Source organism: Sinocyclocheilus grahami, unplaced genomic scaffold (genome assembly GCF_001515645.1).
Source record: "Sinocyclocheilus grahami isolate Dianchi unplaced genomic scaffold, SAMN03320097.WGS_v1.1 scaffold47.1, whole genome shotgun sequence".
Classification (NCBI taxonomy): Eukaryota; Metazoa; Chordata; class Actinopteri; order Cypriniformes; family Cyprinidae; genus Sinocyclocheilus; species Sinocyclocheilus grahami.
This window is the reverse complement of record NW_015505226.1, coordinates 2052139-2069421: the sequence shown is the minus strand read 5'-3', so window position 1 is coordinate 2069421 and position 17283 is coordinate 2052139. Positions and strand designations below refer to the sequence as shown.

General features: G+C 36.4%; 1 protein-coding gene across 3 annotated transcripts in view; it reads left to right on the top strand.

The window, feature by feature from the left end:
* The window catches only part of LOC107582723 (gamma-aminobutyric acid receptor subunit beta-3-like), a 78249-nt gene that overhangs the window by 51426 nt on the left and 9540 nt on the right, over positions 1-17283 (top strand). For all 3 annotated transcript variants that reach the window (XM_016268666.1, XM_016268668.1, XM_016268667.1), the window contains 4 exons: positions 404-624; positions 4232-4314; positions 5919-6056; positions 10608-10760. In XM_016268666.1, coding sequence (XP_016124152.1) covers positions 404-624; positions 4232-4314; positions 5919-6056; positions 10608-10760 — 595 coding nt within the window. The remainder of the gene's footprint in view (positions 1-403; positions 625-4231; positions 4315-5918; positions 6057-10607; positions 10761-17283) is intronic.

Genomic DNA, 17283 nt, shown 5'->3' with positions numbered 1-17283 from the left:
CCTGAAGGGTTGTTCCAGAACAAAAGTGAGCAGCTGAATACTTTCACAAAAGGCCCTTTTAAGGCTGTTAGCTAAGGGCACATGTGATGGTCACTTTGAAGTTATTTAGTCATTTCTGACCTGGTGCTGTGTGGATCACGTGTGTCCTCACAGAGAGTGCACAAATCAAAATAAATATGAAGACACAAATAGGCAATATTTGACATTGTTTATTTTGATTTGAATAAATAAAAAATGGATAAATAAAATAAATAAAACGCATTGATACATGTTCTAAATTTTTTCTTTAAAAAAAAAATAGGGATGTAAATATTATGGCTAAATACTGTGGATTGCAATATTTTTTTCAATAAATTTGTCTGATAAAATTAACTACTAATGGTTCTTTTAAAATTTTCTACAGGACTACACACTGACCATGTATTTCCAGCAGTACTGGAGGGACAAGCGGCTCGCATATACTGGGATCCCTCTCAATCTCACCCTAGACAACCGGGTAGCCGACCAGCTCTGGGTTCCTGACACGTATTTCTTAAATGACAAGAAGTCTTTTGTCCACGGTGTCACAGTGAAGAACCGCATGATCCGCCTGCACCCGGATGGCACAGTTCTTTATGGATTAAGGTAAGAACTGGTCTCATATTCAGAGCCATCAACCAGTATTGCTTGTTTTGCCTGAAAATTTACTTTTTATTTGTTTTTGATGATTAATCAGCTTTTGATCACTAATAGATATACAGTAATGTCAAATAAACATACAAACATCTTAAATTACAATAAAATACTTTAAAATATATATACTTTTAAATTTGTTAAATGGGATGAATTTAATAATTTATTATTATGTAATAACAATTTAATAAATTGTAAATTAATGTATTTTTTCTTCAAAATAAAGTTTTTTACTAAAATCTACCTTTCACACAATTTGTTTGTATTTGACGTTTCATCTGTGGGAAGAGTCTGATAGTACTCAGCTTTAGTGGACACACATCGTGAGAGCGTGCCCTATTTTGCTCAGTGCACTCGCCTACTAAATTGCATAAGTGCTAATGTGTGCCTTTATCTTGTTAAACCCCTTTAGTGTTATCAGACTCTGATCCTAAATGAGCTGCTTTGCTCGTTCCCACGCGGAAGACCATGGGTATGCCTTCATCCTCTGTACCAGCTGGAGTGCTCTATGAGCCAGTTACCGTAGCCTAATTTAGCTTTTCGTTTAGTTCCAAATGAGATCCTGTGGAATAATGCAGCCATATGCTAATGTATGGTTCTTGCTTATAAAGTTTATTGAACCGTTTCCGTCTTTTTATGATTTATCTCCTTTCGTTCAAATGGAACATCAGCAATCCATTGAACATCATTTTACAGTTCATCAAGGGAATTCCCTGGTCATATAATGCACATATTGTAGTTTGACGACGCGATAGTGTGGATGGAGGGCTTTTATTTGTTTCCCTTAGCTGGACGCCATTAAAGAAAGAAGAGCCTGCATATTTATGGTAAGGCATTTGAGTGTGCTCTCATTAAAACGGCTCTGAAGATGGAATGAAGACACTGAGTTTCCTCTTTAATTTACCCACTCTAGAAGGGAAGGACCACAGAAACATAGTAGCCACTCCAATCCAAAGCTATATGTCAAAATGCTTATGTTTGGGGGGTGATCCTTAAATCTAAATCGAGGGAGAGTGTGTAATACAGACATTATTAAAGGTGCCATAGAATGCAAAAATCACTTTTATAAGGTGTTTGAACACAGTTGTGTGGCCGCAGTGTGTGAAAACAACCAGCTTATAATGGTAAAAATCCACCCACTCATTTTTTTTATAATCCCAATAAATCATAAACAGTCTCTCCAAACAAGCGGTTCCAGATTTCTCCTTATTATGATGTCATACTCGGGAAAGTCCTCTCTGACCTATTAGCATAGACATCGCCCTGAGTAAGAAGCAGCAGTCCGCCGTTACTGTTTTCTTGCTGTAGCTGCTGGAGATACAATGTCAGCGCCAAAGAGGCATTACAAGTGTTGTGTTTTAAATTTTCGAAGAAAATGTCTCGGGGAAAAAACAGAAAAGTCCTATATGTTTGTGCTAATCATTTTATGCCGGACTGCCTCACAAACGAGGGTCAGTTCAGCGCTGGAGTTGTGCAAAGATTGCTTCTGAAAGAGGCAAGAGTGATACCAACGCTTCGTGCACGAACGTCAGCTCCAGACAAAGTAAGCATCACGCGTCATATTTTGTTTTCCAAAAGAGCTTCTTGGCTCTCTGTAAGGCGAATGTTGCTAAAGCTACCATTGTCTCTGCCTGTTTTCACTGATGCTGCCTTCACGTGCTACCAGAATGATCATAGACAGGAATGTGATAGTTAAAAATTGCATTTGGAAGCAGTGTGAAGTCAGTAACACGGTCACCACCAGTTAAACCGTAACATCGGTATGCCGGAGCATAAGCTCTTGAAGCTCCGCCCTCTTCTGAAAAGGGAGGCGGGAGCACCCGCTCATTTGCATTTCACAAACGAGGGTCAGTTCAGCGCTGGAGTTGTGCAAAGATTGCTTCTGAAAGAGGCAAGAGTGATACCAACGCTTCGTGCACGAACGTCAGCTCCAGACAAAGTAAGCATCACGCGTCATATTTTGTTTTCCAAAAGAGCTTCTTGGCTCTCTGTAAGGCGAATGTTGCTAAAGCTACCATTGTCTCTGCCTGTTTTCACTGATGCTGCCTTCACGTGCTACCAGAATGATCATAGACAGGAATGTGATAGTTAAAAATTGCATTTGGAAGCAGTGTGAAGTCAGTAACACGGTCACCACCAGTTAAACCGTAACATCGGTATGCCGGAGCATAAGCTCTTGAAGCTCCGCCCTCTTCTGAAAAGGGAGGCGGGAGCACCCGCTCATTTGCATTTAAAGGGACAAACACAAAAACGGCGTTTTGCCATACCCTAAAAGTGACAATTTCAACAAGCTATAAAAAAATTATTTGTGGGGTATTTTGAGCTAAAACTTCACATACACACTCTGGGGACATCAGAGATGTATTTTACATCTTGTAAAAAGTGGCATAATAGGGCACCTTTAAAAAAACATTACTTGAATATATATCTGTAGAGATAAAAAAAAACAAGTAAACAATTTAATTGCATGCATGGAGTTATTTTAACTCTCAAATGATCTGTCCAGTTGTTATGTGTAAAGACACAATCACATTAGCGAAACTTATTTGAAATTTCAAAAGGTAAAAAGGTGCATTGTCCGTTATTAGTAGTGTATGCATAAACCACAGTTTAATATGTGGTCACATTGGCGAAATTTCACAGACTAAAAAGGTCCATTGTCTCTTGTCAATAGTGTAATGCATTTAACACAGAAGAAACTTTAGAACCAAGCTTTCTGTTGGTCAGTGCAGCAAACCCATGTGAGCAACTTGAACCAGTTGCAAAATCTACGTAGGTAAATCTTACAAAAATTCACGGAACAACAGTAAAATTGACCACTCTTAGGTAATGGTGTTTTTCCAGGATGTGGCTTAAATTTACAGAGCCTGGGACAAAAAAATGAAATTTAAAAATTAAGAAATTTAAAACCATAATAATCTACTAGTACCCCCTTGTTTGAAAACCCCTGCCTTAGAGGACTTTAGTCAGCCCCATTTGGTTGCACCCCTGACCACGGCCATGCATTCATCCAGATAAGATTAGAAGGATTGAACAAGCTCTTCCACTTATGATATTTCAGCTGTTACCAGGAAGAAAAATCAATACCTGGATTGTATCGTTACCTGGATGCGAAACCAAACCTTACTTTAAATGTTCATTGATATTGACTCTCTAAGAACGTTTGTCATCACATTTTAGTCTAAGCTCACACTTGTAGCAAAGTGACATGATGAATGGAATGAAATGAGATGTGGGCTTTCTTTGAGCTTGTTTGGCAACTTGCAGTACTACTACTCAGTAGCAACTTTTATGGTACAAAAAAACGCATTTTCATATATATTGAAATCTGTACTATTTGTTCATGTCCACTCATATGCTCTGTGCTATATTTGGTTCAAAATCCTTTTGAAGGCATCTTGCTCATCTTGTTTACAATGATACACACAAACGTTTTGCAGTGTTGTTTAGCAAATGCAAGACCTGCTATATACTACTGTAGAAGAGCACCTGATTACCTGAATGTATAGAAATGTGGCTTTGATTTTTCTGTGACCTGTGTGTGTTTCTGTGTTTCTAGAATCACAACCACTGCCGCTTGCATGATGGATCTGAGAAGGTATCCATTAGATGAGCAGAACTGCACTCTGGAGATAGAGAGTTGTAAGTGTTCTTTCTCCTCACTCACCTACAAATGCCCTGCTGCAAAGACCAATATACATTTCCATGCTGTTTCAAGCTGGTTTATACTGGTCAGTGCTAGTTTGGTGCTTTTCTCACTGGTGAAGCTGCAAAAATGTAATATGCAGTATTATTTATATAATGTTGTATATTTCTGCTATGGTGCCTAAAATAATAATAATAATTACACTTCATTATAGGTTTTGAATAGAAAATGTGATATTACCACATCAATTTTATATACATTACAGTTCAGAAGGTTGGGGTCAGTAAGATTTTTTTTTTGTTTTTTGTTTTTTACAAGAGAAGTCTCTTTGCTTTTTTATTATTTATAAGAAGTGTTTTTTTAAGTGTATTTTAAAATGCAATTTATTCCTGTGATAGTAAAGCTGAATTTTCAGCAGCCATTATTCTAGTCTTCAGTGTCACATGATCCTTCAGAAATCATTCTATCTATCAATGTACTATCAATTGTGCTGCTTAATATTTGTTTTGGAACAAAGAACAAAGAATTGTCAGGATTCTTTTATGCATAGAAAGTTTAAAAGAATAGCATTTTATTTAAAAACAGAAATCTTTGTAACATTATAAATGTCTTTACTGTCACTTTTGATCAATTTAATGCATAGTTGTTGACTAAAAGTATAAATTTCTTTTAAAAAAACTGACCTTAAATATTTGAATGGTAATGTTGCTCAAAATTAAACCTTTTTTATGTGGTGATTATGTGGTACCTTTTGCTGGATATGTCGTCTTAGCTGGCTGATTGTTCTGAACTGAATGCATAATGGAATTTTAGCTTAGCTTGCTAATCAGTTAGCAGGCTAACTGAAAGCACAATAAGGGAAATATTTTATTGTTTTAGTTACATAAAAAAAGCTGAAGAGTAATATTTTTGACTCCAAACACCCCAAAAACTAATTTTACTCCAAGAGACTCTGCAGGGTATTGAATCTTGTATGGCACATGTAATTGTAAAACTCTGTTGACCGAAGGAGTGTTTTGTTTATGCTCATTAATTGCATTTAAACAATCAACTCTCTGTGGACCGTCACTTAAATTACACCACTGCTTTAACAACTAGTTATTCAGTTTAGTGGTGTACAAATTTGAATGACAATTTGGTTGCCACTACCTGATTTTATTTTAGCAGGTAAATTCACTTACAGAATATGGTAGTCACTCCCCCCGAATAACCCAACTCTAATTGTACACAGTGCTTGCACACTAATAAAACCACCATTATGGTTTACAAATATAGCAATGCTGGAATGAAATGGAGCTGTCTGTGTCACAGTGGGAAATCTGACCCCTGACAGCTCCCCACACTTGTGCATAACAGATGCTCATATGCATGATTCTGCTAACAATGCACTTGTGCTGACTTTTTTTGTTTTTTTTTTACTTTTCAGCATATGTTACACACACTAATTATGGAAAGAAAGAACCAATTTCAAGGAACCACAGCCTTAGAATTGAAAAGGAGGGAAAAGTTGCATAAATATATACATTTTAATGTATGAAGCACTGTCTGAGTTCAGTAAATCTCCCCCTTAAACATGATTTAATTTCTGCTTGTCCTGTAGATGGATACACAACAGATGACATCGAGTTTTACTGGAAGGGAGGAGAAAATGCAGTGACTGGTGTGTCACGCATCGAGCTCCCACAGTTCTCCATCGTGGACTACAAACTTGTGTCCAGAAATGTTGTCTTTTCCACAGGTAAAGTAGCAAGACAGGTTGAGTAAGTAACCAGTAAGACTAAAAAGGAGATTGCAGGAGAATTTTTTCAGCATCTTTAAAGTTTACTTAAAACTAATTATTTGTGTCTGCTTCTTTATTTATAATGAAACATGAAGTGATAAACAAGCTTGAAACTTAAAACTGTTTAGATTGTGCCTGCCTCTTTATTCCAAATGCAACATATGAGGTGACAAATTATTAATATTTGCAACCTTGCAGTCATGACTCCTTAAGATGAAGAGTAAAGTGTATAGCTTAGATCTGAGACATGGGTCAGGGTGCAAGTTTACTGCAAAAAAGACCCTGACATGAAGTCTGCACAAAATGGTTCTTATGGTTTTTGTAACAATTTAAAGCTCTGAACAAGCTGACATTTTTTAACCAAGTGTATTTACCATGCAGAAAAGTGGTGATTTCTATTATTCATGCCTTTCTATGTAATGTTTTTTTCTGGGTGTCCTGTTTTCTGGCCGCACCCTCTCGAGAATGTATTCCCATGGACCGCCTAATTGGGGCCTGTGCATCAGATATCTTTCCTCCTCATGATAAAACAGACCAGTAATAATGGAGGAGCAATTACCACTCTATTTCCTCAAGCTTCTAAAAAGAAGAGCAGAGAAGGAAGGGGGGAGAAAATGAGAGATGGAGTCAGAGAGGGGAAAAAACAGCCACTTGATACAAACCATCACATATTCATGAGGTAGAAGACCCACTGCATAAATTATTCTCTTCTAAATCTAAGGCATTCATAGAGGCAGCGCTGTAATGATTATTCCCCATTCTGAATTAATGGCACATAGAAAGAGACTGGCTATCTTCTGCACATACTGAAAAGATTTTGGGAATCGTGAGGTTGTGATTGAGGAGGATGTGACTGTATTGCTGATGCCATGATAAGCTTTTTCTAGAAGAAGAAAAATGTTGTCAGAATTCAGACTATTTTTATTGGCTGTCAATTAAGATTTGATGACCATTTTTGGGTCCACATTGTATATAGAAGGAAAGGACGTGACGTGTGGCCAAGTATGGTGACCCACTCACACCATGAACACACACCAGAACAGTGGGCAGCCTTTTTTGCTGCAGCTGTAGTAGGGGGTCTGGTGCCAAGCAGGGCTGTGCGATTAATCGATTTCGTCATAAAATCGCGATTTCTAAATCGTTTTATAGCACGATTTTCCTCGCCCCCGACCTCCCGCAGTATGCTATTCAACCAATCAGAATGCAGAACGCCTAAATGGAGCACGAGAACAGAACAGACCGGGCGGGCATACAAACGTAACACCAGGTTCACACACTCCGTCTGTGGTGCGTATTTTTTCCGCGCCCATGTTAACGGATCGGAGCGTTCACACTGCACGCGATTGCGGTCCGGCAGTGCGCTCCAGGAGCGGTGGTGCGTCTGCAGCAGTCATGCTGCGATCGTTTCCGCACGGAATCTATTTCTGCTGTCCTATACATGCTGAATTAAAGTGACAGTGCATTATTCGCGGTAAAAATGAACATGGATTGACACGGAAATTTAGTAATTACACCATAAATGCATATAATTAAAGTTTACTGTTTCACAGTCAACACATGGCTTTTTGGCTAGATTTAAAACAAGGAAAAGTGCACTTTTAGATAAACAAGGCAATAATAGATGGCACTCGTGGTGGTAGTTAAACAAAGTTATATTTATTGAGTTTAAACGTGAATGTGTCTATGAAAGATTGTATTACTGTACTGTGATAAAAGAGAATCACAATGCTGAAAAAGCATATTCAGAAACAACGTTTGGATTTGAAATCAAAATAATGGATAAATGTTACAGCCGCGGATCAGGAGCAGACTCCAAACGCATCCTATGCGAAAGCAAAATGAGTCTGTGCTGCTTCTGCACCACATACACATACTGTATACGCACTGCAGACGGAGTACGTGTGAACTGGCGCAACAAATCTAGTTCAACATCTGAGGCAATGCCACAAAGAGCTCTATGACCAATGCATGGCAAAAAAAAAATCCCTGGACACAGGATTTTTTTTTTCTGCCATATGTCTGTTCTAGAGACATTTTGTTACACCTTTACTTAGTGATTATTTTGCCTTATGTCTGTTCTAGAGACATGTTACAGCTTTTTGATAAAGCTCTAATTGTTTTTTTTTAGAAATATGTTTCAAATTCACACTGAATGCATTAATGACTGTAAAGCATGTCTGTGTGTGTCAAAATCGTGATTAAAATCGAAATCGCAAAATTGATAAAAGAAATCGCTATAGTTTTTTTTTGTAAATATCGCACGGCCCTAGTGCCAAGGGTCTCACCTCAGTCGTGGTATTGAAGGTGGAAGAGAGCACTGAACATTCACTCCCCCTTCTAGCAGATGCTAAATGACTCAGGCTAACCAGCCAAACCTTGACCAGCCCAAAATTACATCTGTTTCTCTGACCAATAGAAGATGAGAGGAGTGTTACATATGTGTGTCTGTGCGTGATTTGTGTGGGAAGGTTTTTGTGAGGTATAAGTAATTAGTCTAAAGTATCTGTAGGTAGCTTAAGTTCATAACGTAGTTTACGTAGCATGTTTTTATAGACTGTGATATGTGTACAGGTTGCATAATGTGCATCTGTAGGTTGTGTTATATGTGTGTAGGATGTGTGATTTTGTTCATAGGTTGTGTGCATGTTTGGGTGTGTATGTGTATCTAGGCTGAATGCTTGTTAGTTGCTTTTTTCACCTCCATAAATAACTAAGCAGAGATTTCTCATCACATAAGCCGCATGGTTCAGTGTCAGATCACTCTTGTGTATTTTTGCATCATATTGGTATTATAAGGCAACATTTCACCATGATGTGTTGATACTAACCCCTTCTGTTCTTTGGACTGGACAGGGTTGAACAATTTATTTCAACATTAAACAGGGATTCAAACTCCTAATATTAAAGGACACATTAGTGAAATTTCAACAAAATTTTGCAGACAAAAAGGTATGTTGTCAGTAGTGTAGCAATGTTTTTAAACACAGCTCACAAAAAGTTACCAAGCAGTAAAATCTGTGTGGCTTTTTATTGAAATTACTGCATTTTGTCTGTAAAAAAATCTGAACAATTCCCCAAACAGTGGTAAATGTGTTCAATCTGTCTTGGGTCTTGGCCCAAAAATGTCAGAATATAACAAAAGTACTAAAAATATAATGGCAAAAATTGCCTTTGTAAGGAGTTTTGTTGTTGTTGATTAACATTTTTTTTATTTATTTTTTTTCCTGTATGAATAAAAGTGACATTTTCTGACATTTCATTATTTGGAGTCTGAATCGAATTGAATATAAAAGTATTTGATATAAAAATGACAATACATAACAGTATATTTTATATGTAGTTAAAATAAATAAAAAATAAATAAATAATAAAAAAGCTAATTAAGATCAATTCCATGGGGTGAAAATTGCCCCTTAATAGAAACATTTATTTCTGACTTTACTGTGTTGACATATATATATATATATATATATATATATATATATATATAAGTTTAGAGAGAATATTATTTCAGTAGGGGGCAGGGCATTCTCTGTTTATAGAACATTTCATTGAAAAATCTTTTTAGTGCACTTTAAGTATGTTTTTGGTCCAATTTCCTGTACATTTTCAATTTATATAATGTATTTTCTTAATTTATTTTTTTTTACTCTTAAGGCCTGTTCACACCAAGGACGATAATGTAGCGTCTGCGTAGGATCATGCATGAGCGTTGGACTGTTTATGGCTTAAAAGACCCCTTTTAGCCTTTTGACATTTGCATATAAATTACAGTTCTGGTCAGAAACTTTACGTTTGTATAGGGGTGTAAATTGCCAAATGGTTCTTCGCCGTCAAGAAGATTAGAACCAGCCCCCACGAGCATCCTGCAATCTGATTTCAAACACATTCCACAAAGAGTTGTAAATGGCCAAACGAACGTTAAAATTACTTTCAGAATGATTTTCTCCAGCTGATGAATGATAAAAACATTGACATCCAATCAGAATCAATCCTGCTATAACGAGCTGGAGAATTTAAAGTGGCAGACGAGTGTGCACTTAGAATAAACAGGCAATATCATCCGCTGGTGTGAACTTTATAGTTATCATTCTTGGTGTGAACGGGCCTTTAGAAGTGTTCTAGTGAATAGATGGCTCCAAAACTAATAGACATGGACTACAAGCCATAAAAGTCTTGTTTTGATTTCATAGGGGGCTTTAACATTTAATGTTTACTCACTATTTCATTCTCGTTTCTTGTCTCCTTTCACACTGTGGTGTTTGTGCTTAAGGCTAAGCTGCAACAAATCACGGATTTTTATATATTTTTTTGTGCACGCTTGCCAGTTGCCATAGCAACAAAAGCTACCCCTCCAGTGCTACTGATGTAAAATGTAGAGAATTTCTCCAAAGGCTTTTTGAAATAAATATCCGTCTTTTTTCTCTCTCATGTCTCCCTATTTACTTATTTTCCTCGCTTCTCTTTCTTTTTAATATTTCTTGACTACCTTTCTCATTTTTTTAACAGGTGCCTATCCTCGACTATCTTTGAGCTTCAAGCTAAAAAGAAACATTGGCTACTTTATCCTGCAGACCTACATGCCCTCAATCCTGATCACCATCCTGTCCTGGGTCTCCTTCTGGATCAACTATGATGCCTCAGCAGCCAGAGTGGCATTAGGTATGCTATTTATTCATTAGGATGTCCTGTATACAGCTGACAGGATGTATGTCATCTGTCGTTTCCACTGTGGATGTGCATGCTTTATTTAACAGCACATTGTTGGATGTTCCAATAACTAGAATGCCAACATTCAGTATTTCTGTACGCACGCAAGGTCTCCTCAGAGTCCTCGCCCTCCCTTTGGTTTACTTTTTCTTGGATCTTGCCTCCAGACAAACACTGACACACACACATATACACTCAGACACATACACAGACAGATATTGTAGGGGTGCATGAATCATTTAACAAGGAACAGGTTTGACCCAGGTAGCCACACACCCATTGCTTTTGACACACTACAGCGACTGCACGTAGAGAAGAGAGAGACTGTTCTCAGTATGTGTTTTTGCTCTGATGTTGTTATTCCAGAATGAGAAGTGACTCAATTTGCCAGAAAGGCTACAGAACCTCTCTAGCTGCAGCGAGTAGCAAGACACAAAAGCTCTGTTTCAAAACCCAGCATAAACTTCCTTTTAAGACACATTTCCATTATGAAGAGGGTTCCAAATTTTGCCCAAATTCTAAGGAGTCTTTTTGTGAAGGCAAAAACCTGAGAGATTTACTGTCTACATTTATATAGTATGTAACATTTGTGTGTGTCATGTATTTTTATACAAGGAGTGCTATACTGAAAACTTACAGAAATTACAGAAAATACAAAATACAGAAATTGCTAGAAACTTTTACAACGGCAAAGAAATGGAAAGTAACTAATTGAATTAAATGAAATTTTAAAGTAGACAAATTTAATATTTTCTTAAAACATATTCAAATAATCTTAGAATTGTTTACAATGTACAGTAGATATGTGTGGATAACTTTACAACATTTTTCAGTAGCAAGACAGTTTACAAAAATAGTGTAGCTTCTCCAGCAACAAGCTACTTTTTACAAACTTTTGAGTAGCAAAAAAAAAAAATTAAAATTTTAAATCCAGATTTGCAGCCAGGCGAACTAAACAAATAAATACTTAAGATTTACACTCTTTGTCAAATGAACAATATCTGATTACTTTTAGTGAATCCATTTGTTTAGACATTTTTTATTGACCCATTCAAAAATGCTTGTGTGACGTTATTTTTGCACTGAAGTAAAAAATAATATTTGAATACTTATTTCAGTAATTTTAAAAAGTAGTAATATCCCTTTTTATATGTAAAATTATATAAATACAAGAAAATAATACTTTTATTTACTTATTTACTTTTATCACATTTCTGTGGGATCATGTGATTTCTGAAGACTTGAGTAATGTCTACTGAAAATGCAGTTGCCATGACAGGAATAAATAACATTTTATAATGTATTTATATAGAAAAACATTTATTTTAAATTGTAATAATATTTCAGCAATATTACTCTATTTTTGATCAAATACTGTATATGGAGCGAGAAAGACTTATTTCAAGAACATGAACAAATCTTATCACAAATTATGAACGTTGTATATGGTATAATTTAATAATAGCATATATAATTGTAACATTCTCCCCTATTGAAATAATGCTGTTGACTACTTTTTATTATTAGTCTGTAGTATTGCTAACTACCTTTATATCCAAAGCTACTGTATAATTGAACTATAGTTAAAAATATGAGCAGCTTGTTCCATTTCATTCAGGATGCTGCCTAGGAGGCACCTGCCTATTTAGACAGTTGACAGCAAGGCAGCTTTCTTGGTTGTGAAACAGAGCTACTGTGAGCGTCTTTTAAACAAAATTTCAGTCTTACTGCCTCCAGCCTACTCACTGCCTGTGTTGACACCAAACTCGGAGCGTATGAGCTCGGATTTACAAAAGCTTCTACTGAAGAGTCCTTTGTGCATGTACAATATTATCATCTGGGCATATTTAAATCACAGAGATAGATCACAGAGTGCAGTACAATATTTTTTTAATCACATGTTTAATGTGTGCAAGAGTGTGTTTGTTCATGCACTCAGGTGCAGCTCTTTGAGATGGATGTGATATGTTGGATATGGGCCTTCTTTAGGGAAATTGTCCTCATTAACCATGTTAAGTGGAGAAATGAGAACACTTTACACTGGAAGAAAGGAGTCTCCTGGGTCCCCCACACATATACCACCCATCTCACCTGCCTCTACACATCTTTACAAGCCCCCCACCCCCACTATCTATTTTGTTACTCTCTCTCTCTCTCTGTTTCTATTCCTCTTTTTCTTTGTCTTTTTCTGCTGTCCTCCCACAGCCAGGCAGCCAAATGAAAACAAAAGGATCAATGCAGCTAGAAAACAATTACATTTAACTTCCATTTCAATCGCAAGGCATGCTGCAGCACAGATGAATCTCTGCCTTAAATGCCTCTGTCTCGCCGCCTTCCACTGCTCACTGACTCCATCTATTCTCTGCAGCCACATCCGGCCCGGCCCCAGTCCTATATCTCGCACTGTATTACTGCAGCACACTTAAGGACTTCATTCATTTCAGAAAGGAAGTTATCAAATGATGCAAGAAGCAAACATATCGAATGATGTAGATGATGTTTCATTGATGTCTTCCGATTGTTTTGCTGATGTGGTCAGGCGTGTAGATTTTCAGGGGAGGTTATCATAAGATCTCAAGACTGGCTAATGACTAAAGCAGAGCATATGGTGAGTTATATTTGTAGTCCAGCACTGCATATGAAATACTGGAAGCAGTGAAATCGACATGAAATCAAAATCATTAGATTTTTCCTAATCTCGTTAAAATTACCAGTTGCCAAATATCTATTAAGCTTTCATTTTCTTTCTTTCTTTCTTTCTTTCTTTCTTTCTTTCGCAAACTTGCATTGTGTCTGGCTCCATTCTAATATTAAATGGACACTTTTTATGATTCAGTCACTTCTTCATCATTTAATCATCCCAATGTCATTCCAAACCTACAGTATATGAAACCTCTTCTTTCTTTGAACACAAAAGCAGAAATTTGTATGTAATGTACTGGTTTATCTTTTTCAATGGAGTTAAAATGAATGGGACCGACGCTTTCAAGAATAAAAAAACATTTATGGTTAGGGGTAAGGGTAGGGGTAGAGTTAGGTTAGGGTTAGGTCAAATAATGTCATATTCGCATTAAAAATGTTAAATTAAGATAACTATACATGCTATTCTTGTCATGAGCATGTGTGGGGGCGCTGCGGTGCAAATTCCACTCATGTTTAGTACATGTTAACTCAAAGATTCGTAGAAAAAATATAAACATTGGACTCTGTGGTCGAATCTGTGGTAAGGCATGTTGGTTTGGTTTGGTTTTTACACTACCATTGAGAAATTTTAACCAAACTATGTTACAGACTTTTCATTAAGACCCTAAAGAATCATATAAACTTGTGGAAAATGGGCATATGACCCCTTTAAGAAAGGTTTTGTGCACTGGATCAACGCATTTATTGAACAGATTGAACTCAAAAGAACAATTCCTTTATGAGTTGTTTCTTCTTCTAGGACAGATGTCAAGATTTTCAGTAAATATTGTTATTTTCTTCTGTTCCTCACACAAAGCTATCATTAACTTTTATTTAACCATGCAAGTTCTTATTTAAAACAACATGTAGCTTTAGAAGATCTGAAATATAGCACACAAATCATTTTAACCACTTTTTATAATACATTAATTTTACTTTTTGTCATTTTGGATATTTACCATCTTCCCTTTCATCATATTGAAATGAGTGGCCTTCACCTTTTAACCTTTTGTTTTGTACAGTAAAAGCCATACTGTACAGGTTTGGAATTACATAAAGGTAAGTAACATAAAGACAAAGTTTTCAGTTTTGGGTGACTAAACTCATCTAGTCAAAGTGCCTGAAAGCAATCCGAAATACATCTTTAGTGCTTGCCGATGTTGTGCATTTCGCTTCTAAAGTCCAACTCAAAAGAACGACATCCTACACTATTCACTGCAGACAGGTCTGTGTGAAGGTAGATGTTTGTTCTGGTTAGATAACTCCCCTGCGCTGAACTCTCTGTGCTGAGCTGAGTTTGATCCTCCCTTGCTGTGACCTGGTCATGCACAAATCAATGCAGTGTGCTCCATGTACAGTCCTCTTCTTCACACCAGAATGCTGCTTTTGAGTTTATGTAAGCTAGGACAGGCATCCATCTGCCCACACATGTCCTCTCTCACTCTGGGGACTCGGGCCTTTACAGTGAACACACTGTGGGGGTGAAGTGTTAAATTGTAGTCTACATTCTAATATTCAACTCCAGTAATAAAGCTTGTGAATCAAAGGTCTGAGAGGCTAGACATGCAAATTTTGTGCAGTTCTGTGACAGCTCACCTTTTTCAAGAACATTTGATGATGCTATGTAAAGTTAATTCTGTGAGATTATGACAGATGGGTCATTGATTCTAAAGACCAGTGATTCCTATCCAATCAGCAGCAACTTAATAGCTATTGCTTTATAAAATTACATATAATTCAATGAATATGAATTAGTTGAATGTGTTATAGATTAATATACACATTATTCATAGAACGTTCAAAAGTTTGGGGGTCAGTATTTTTTTTCTTTTTAATTATCTATTTAGTTGAAAGGAATAATAAATAAATTATTTATTTTTATTTTTAAATGTGACACTGAAGACTGTAGAGTAATGGCTGCTGAAAATTCAACTTTGTCATCACAGGAATAAATAAAATAGAAAACAGTTATTATTATTTGTAATGATATGTCACAATATTACTGCTTTAGTGCACTTTTTTGTATAGTTATAACATTTAACTTATTTATAAGGCAGAAAAAGCTAAATCTTATTTAAACAAAATTGTTTAGATGAAAATGTGCATTTAGACAATATAAAGTCATCAGACAAAAGTTATTGCATGTCGTAATTTATTTAATAGTGTGAATTATATCCAGTGCAATGAAAATTTGATCAATTCCTTTTTTTTTTCTTCTTCTTCTTTTTTACTTGTGGGGTGGTTAGAGTATAAGACAAAAAAAGGTTGGGAAACACTGTTAAAGAATACGCATAATCTAGGTGAACACAAAGGATGTTCACCTCAAAATTCTGTAAAGAAATCATTTTATTCAGTGGGAAACCTGTTCTCTGCAGCATTAGGGTTAACACTAAATTATTAAAACCATTTAAATAGTCAGGAGACAAGAGAATATAAGAAAAGCATGTACATTCTTTTAAAACCCACTGTTTGAGATGTTCTGGGTAGTCGGAGTCTCATTCGAAAAGTGCCTGGATTGTAATTCCAGGAATTGTGCTTAATGTAACTTTAAATGTTAATGTGATGCTGCTCAGGGTAGAAACTAGGACATGGCTGCTTTGCAGTCAGTCGACGAGACCCTTTTCTTGTTAACGAGGTAACAGCATTCCTTAGGGAGTGTGAATGACGGAGACAAGGTCCACTGTAAAGCACACTGTCCTGCCCTAATTACAATGTAATTAGAGGAAAAACCCAAAGTAACAGTCTGTAACTTTAGTGCTAGAGATCTAAGCTAAGATCAGGCTTGTTATAGTCGGGATGCATGCTCATTACTTCCTTGAGGTCTTCAAGTAGTTTTGCAGTGTGATTTGGAGAGGAAGTTGGCAGTTTGTTTTAGAAATTAGCTCAACTATGATGAAGTCTTGCTGTGTTTGTTGTAAAAGAGGTCGGTCATTTGCTGGGCAACAGAAATATTGACAGTTTCATTTCTTGCTGCAGTCAGGCATAATCACACTTATGTCCCACCACAGCTACAGCAGAGTCGGCAACAAACACCGTGATTTGAGTGGCAGCGTTAACCGGGAGCCGATGTTCGTAAAGCAGATTTATGTCTAATCTGAAAATTAGATTTGCAGAAAGGTACTGTAGAACTTCTAAATATGCAGAGCAGACATGACACATAGGGTCGTGTTAAAGGGATAGTTCACCTAAAAATTAAAGTTCTGTCATCACCCTCAGAGTTACTTTCTTTTACAGAACACAAAAGAAGATATTTTGATGAACTTTCTCTGTATAGACTAAAATACTTTTTCAAAATACCTTTTCAGAAGAAACTGTTTTTAACCTCAGATATGTTTTTGACATTGTTTATCATTGTTTACACATAGACAGTGATTTTTGTTTTGAAATCAAGGCTATTCATAAGTAAATCTCCTTGAAAGCAGTGCTAAGTTACATTAAGATATGTCACAACTGGTCTCACTCTCAGACGGCTCGTCCTCAGACCGCCCACAGTCTGTTTGCTGACCATCTGACTGATGCATATTGCTCACAAAACTTGAAAGCAGTTTCTCAATCTGGCAAGCTCCAATCTGATTGGCTGACTTCACACAATTCGTGGGAGTGAAGGCATGCAGGGAATTTTTTTTTTTTTTGATAAAAGCACTTTTGACAATGGATTTGCCAAGGTTTGTCAGGTTAGTGGCATCAAATCTTTAAAAAAAAAAAAAGAATCTAAAATTATATATATATATATATATATATATATATATATATATATATATATATATATATATATATAAAAAAATCTCTTATA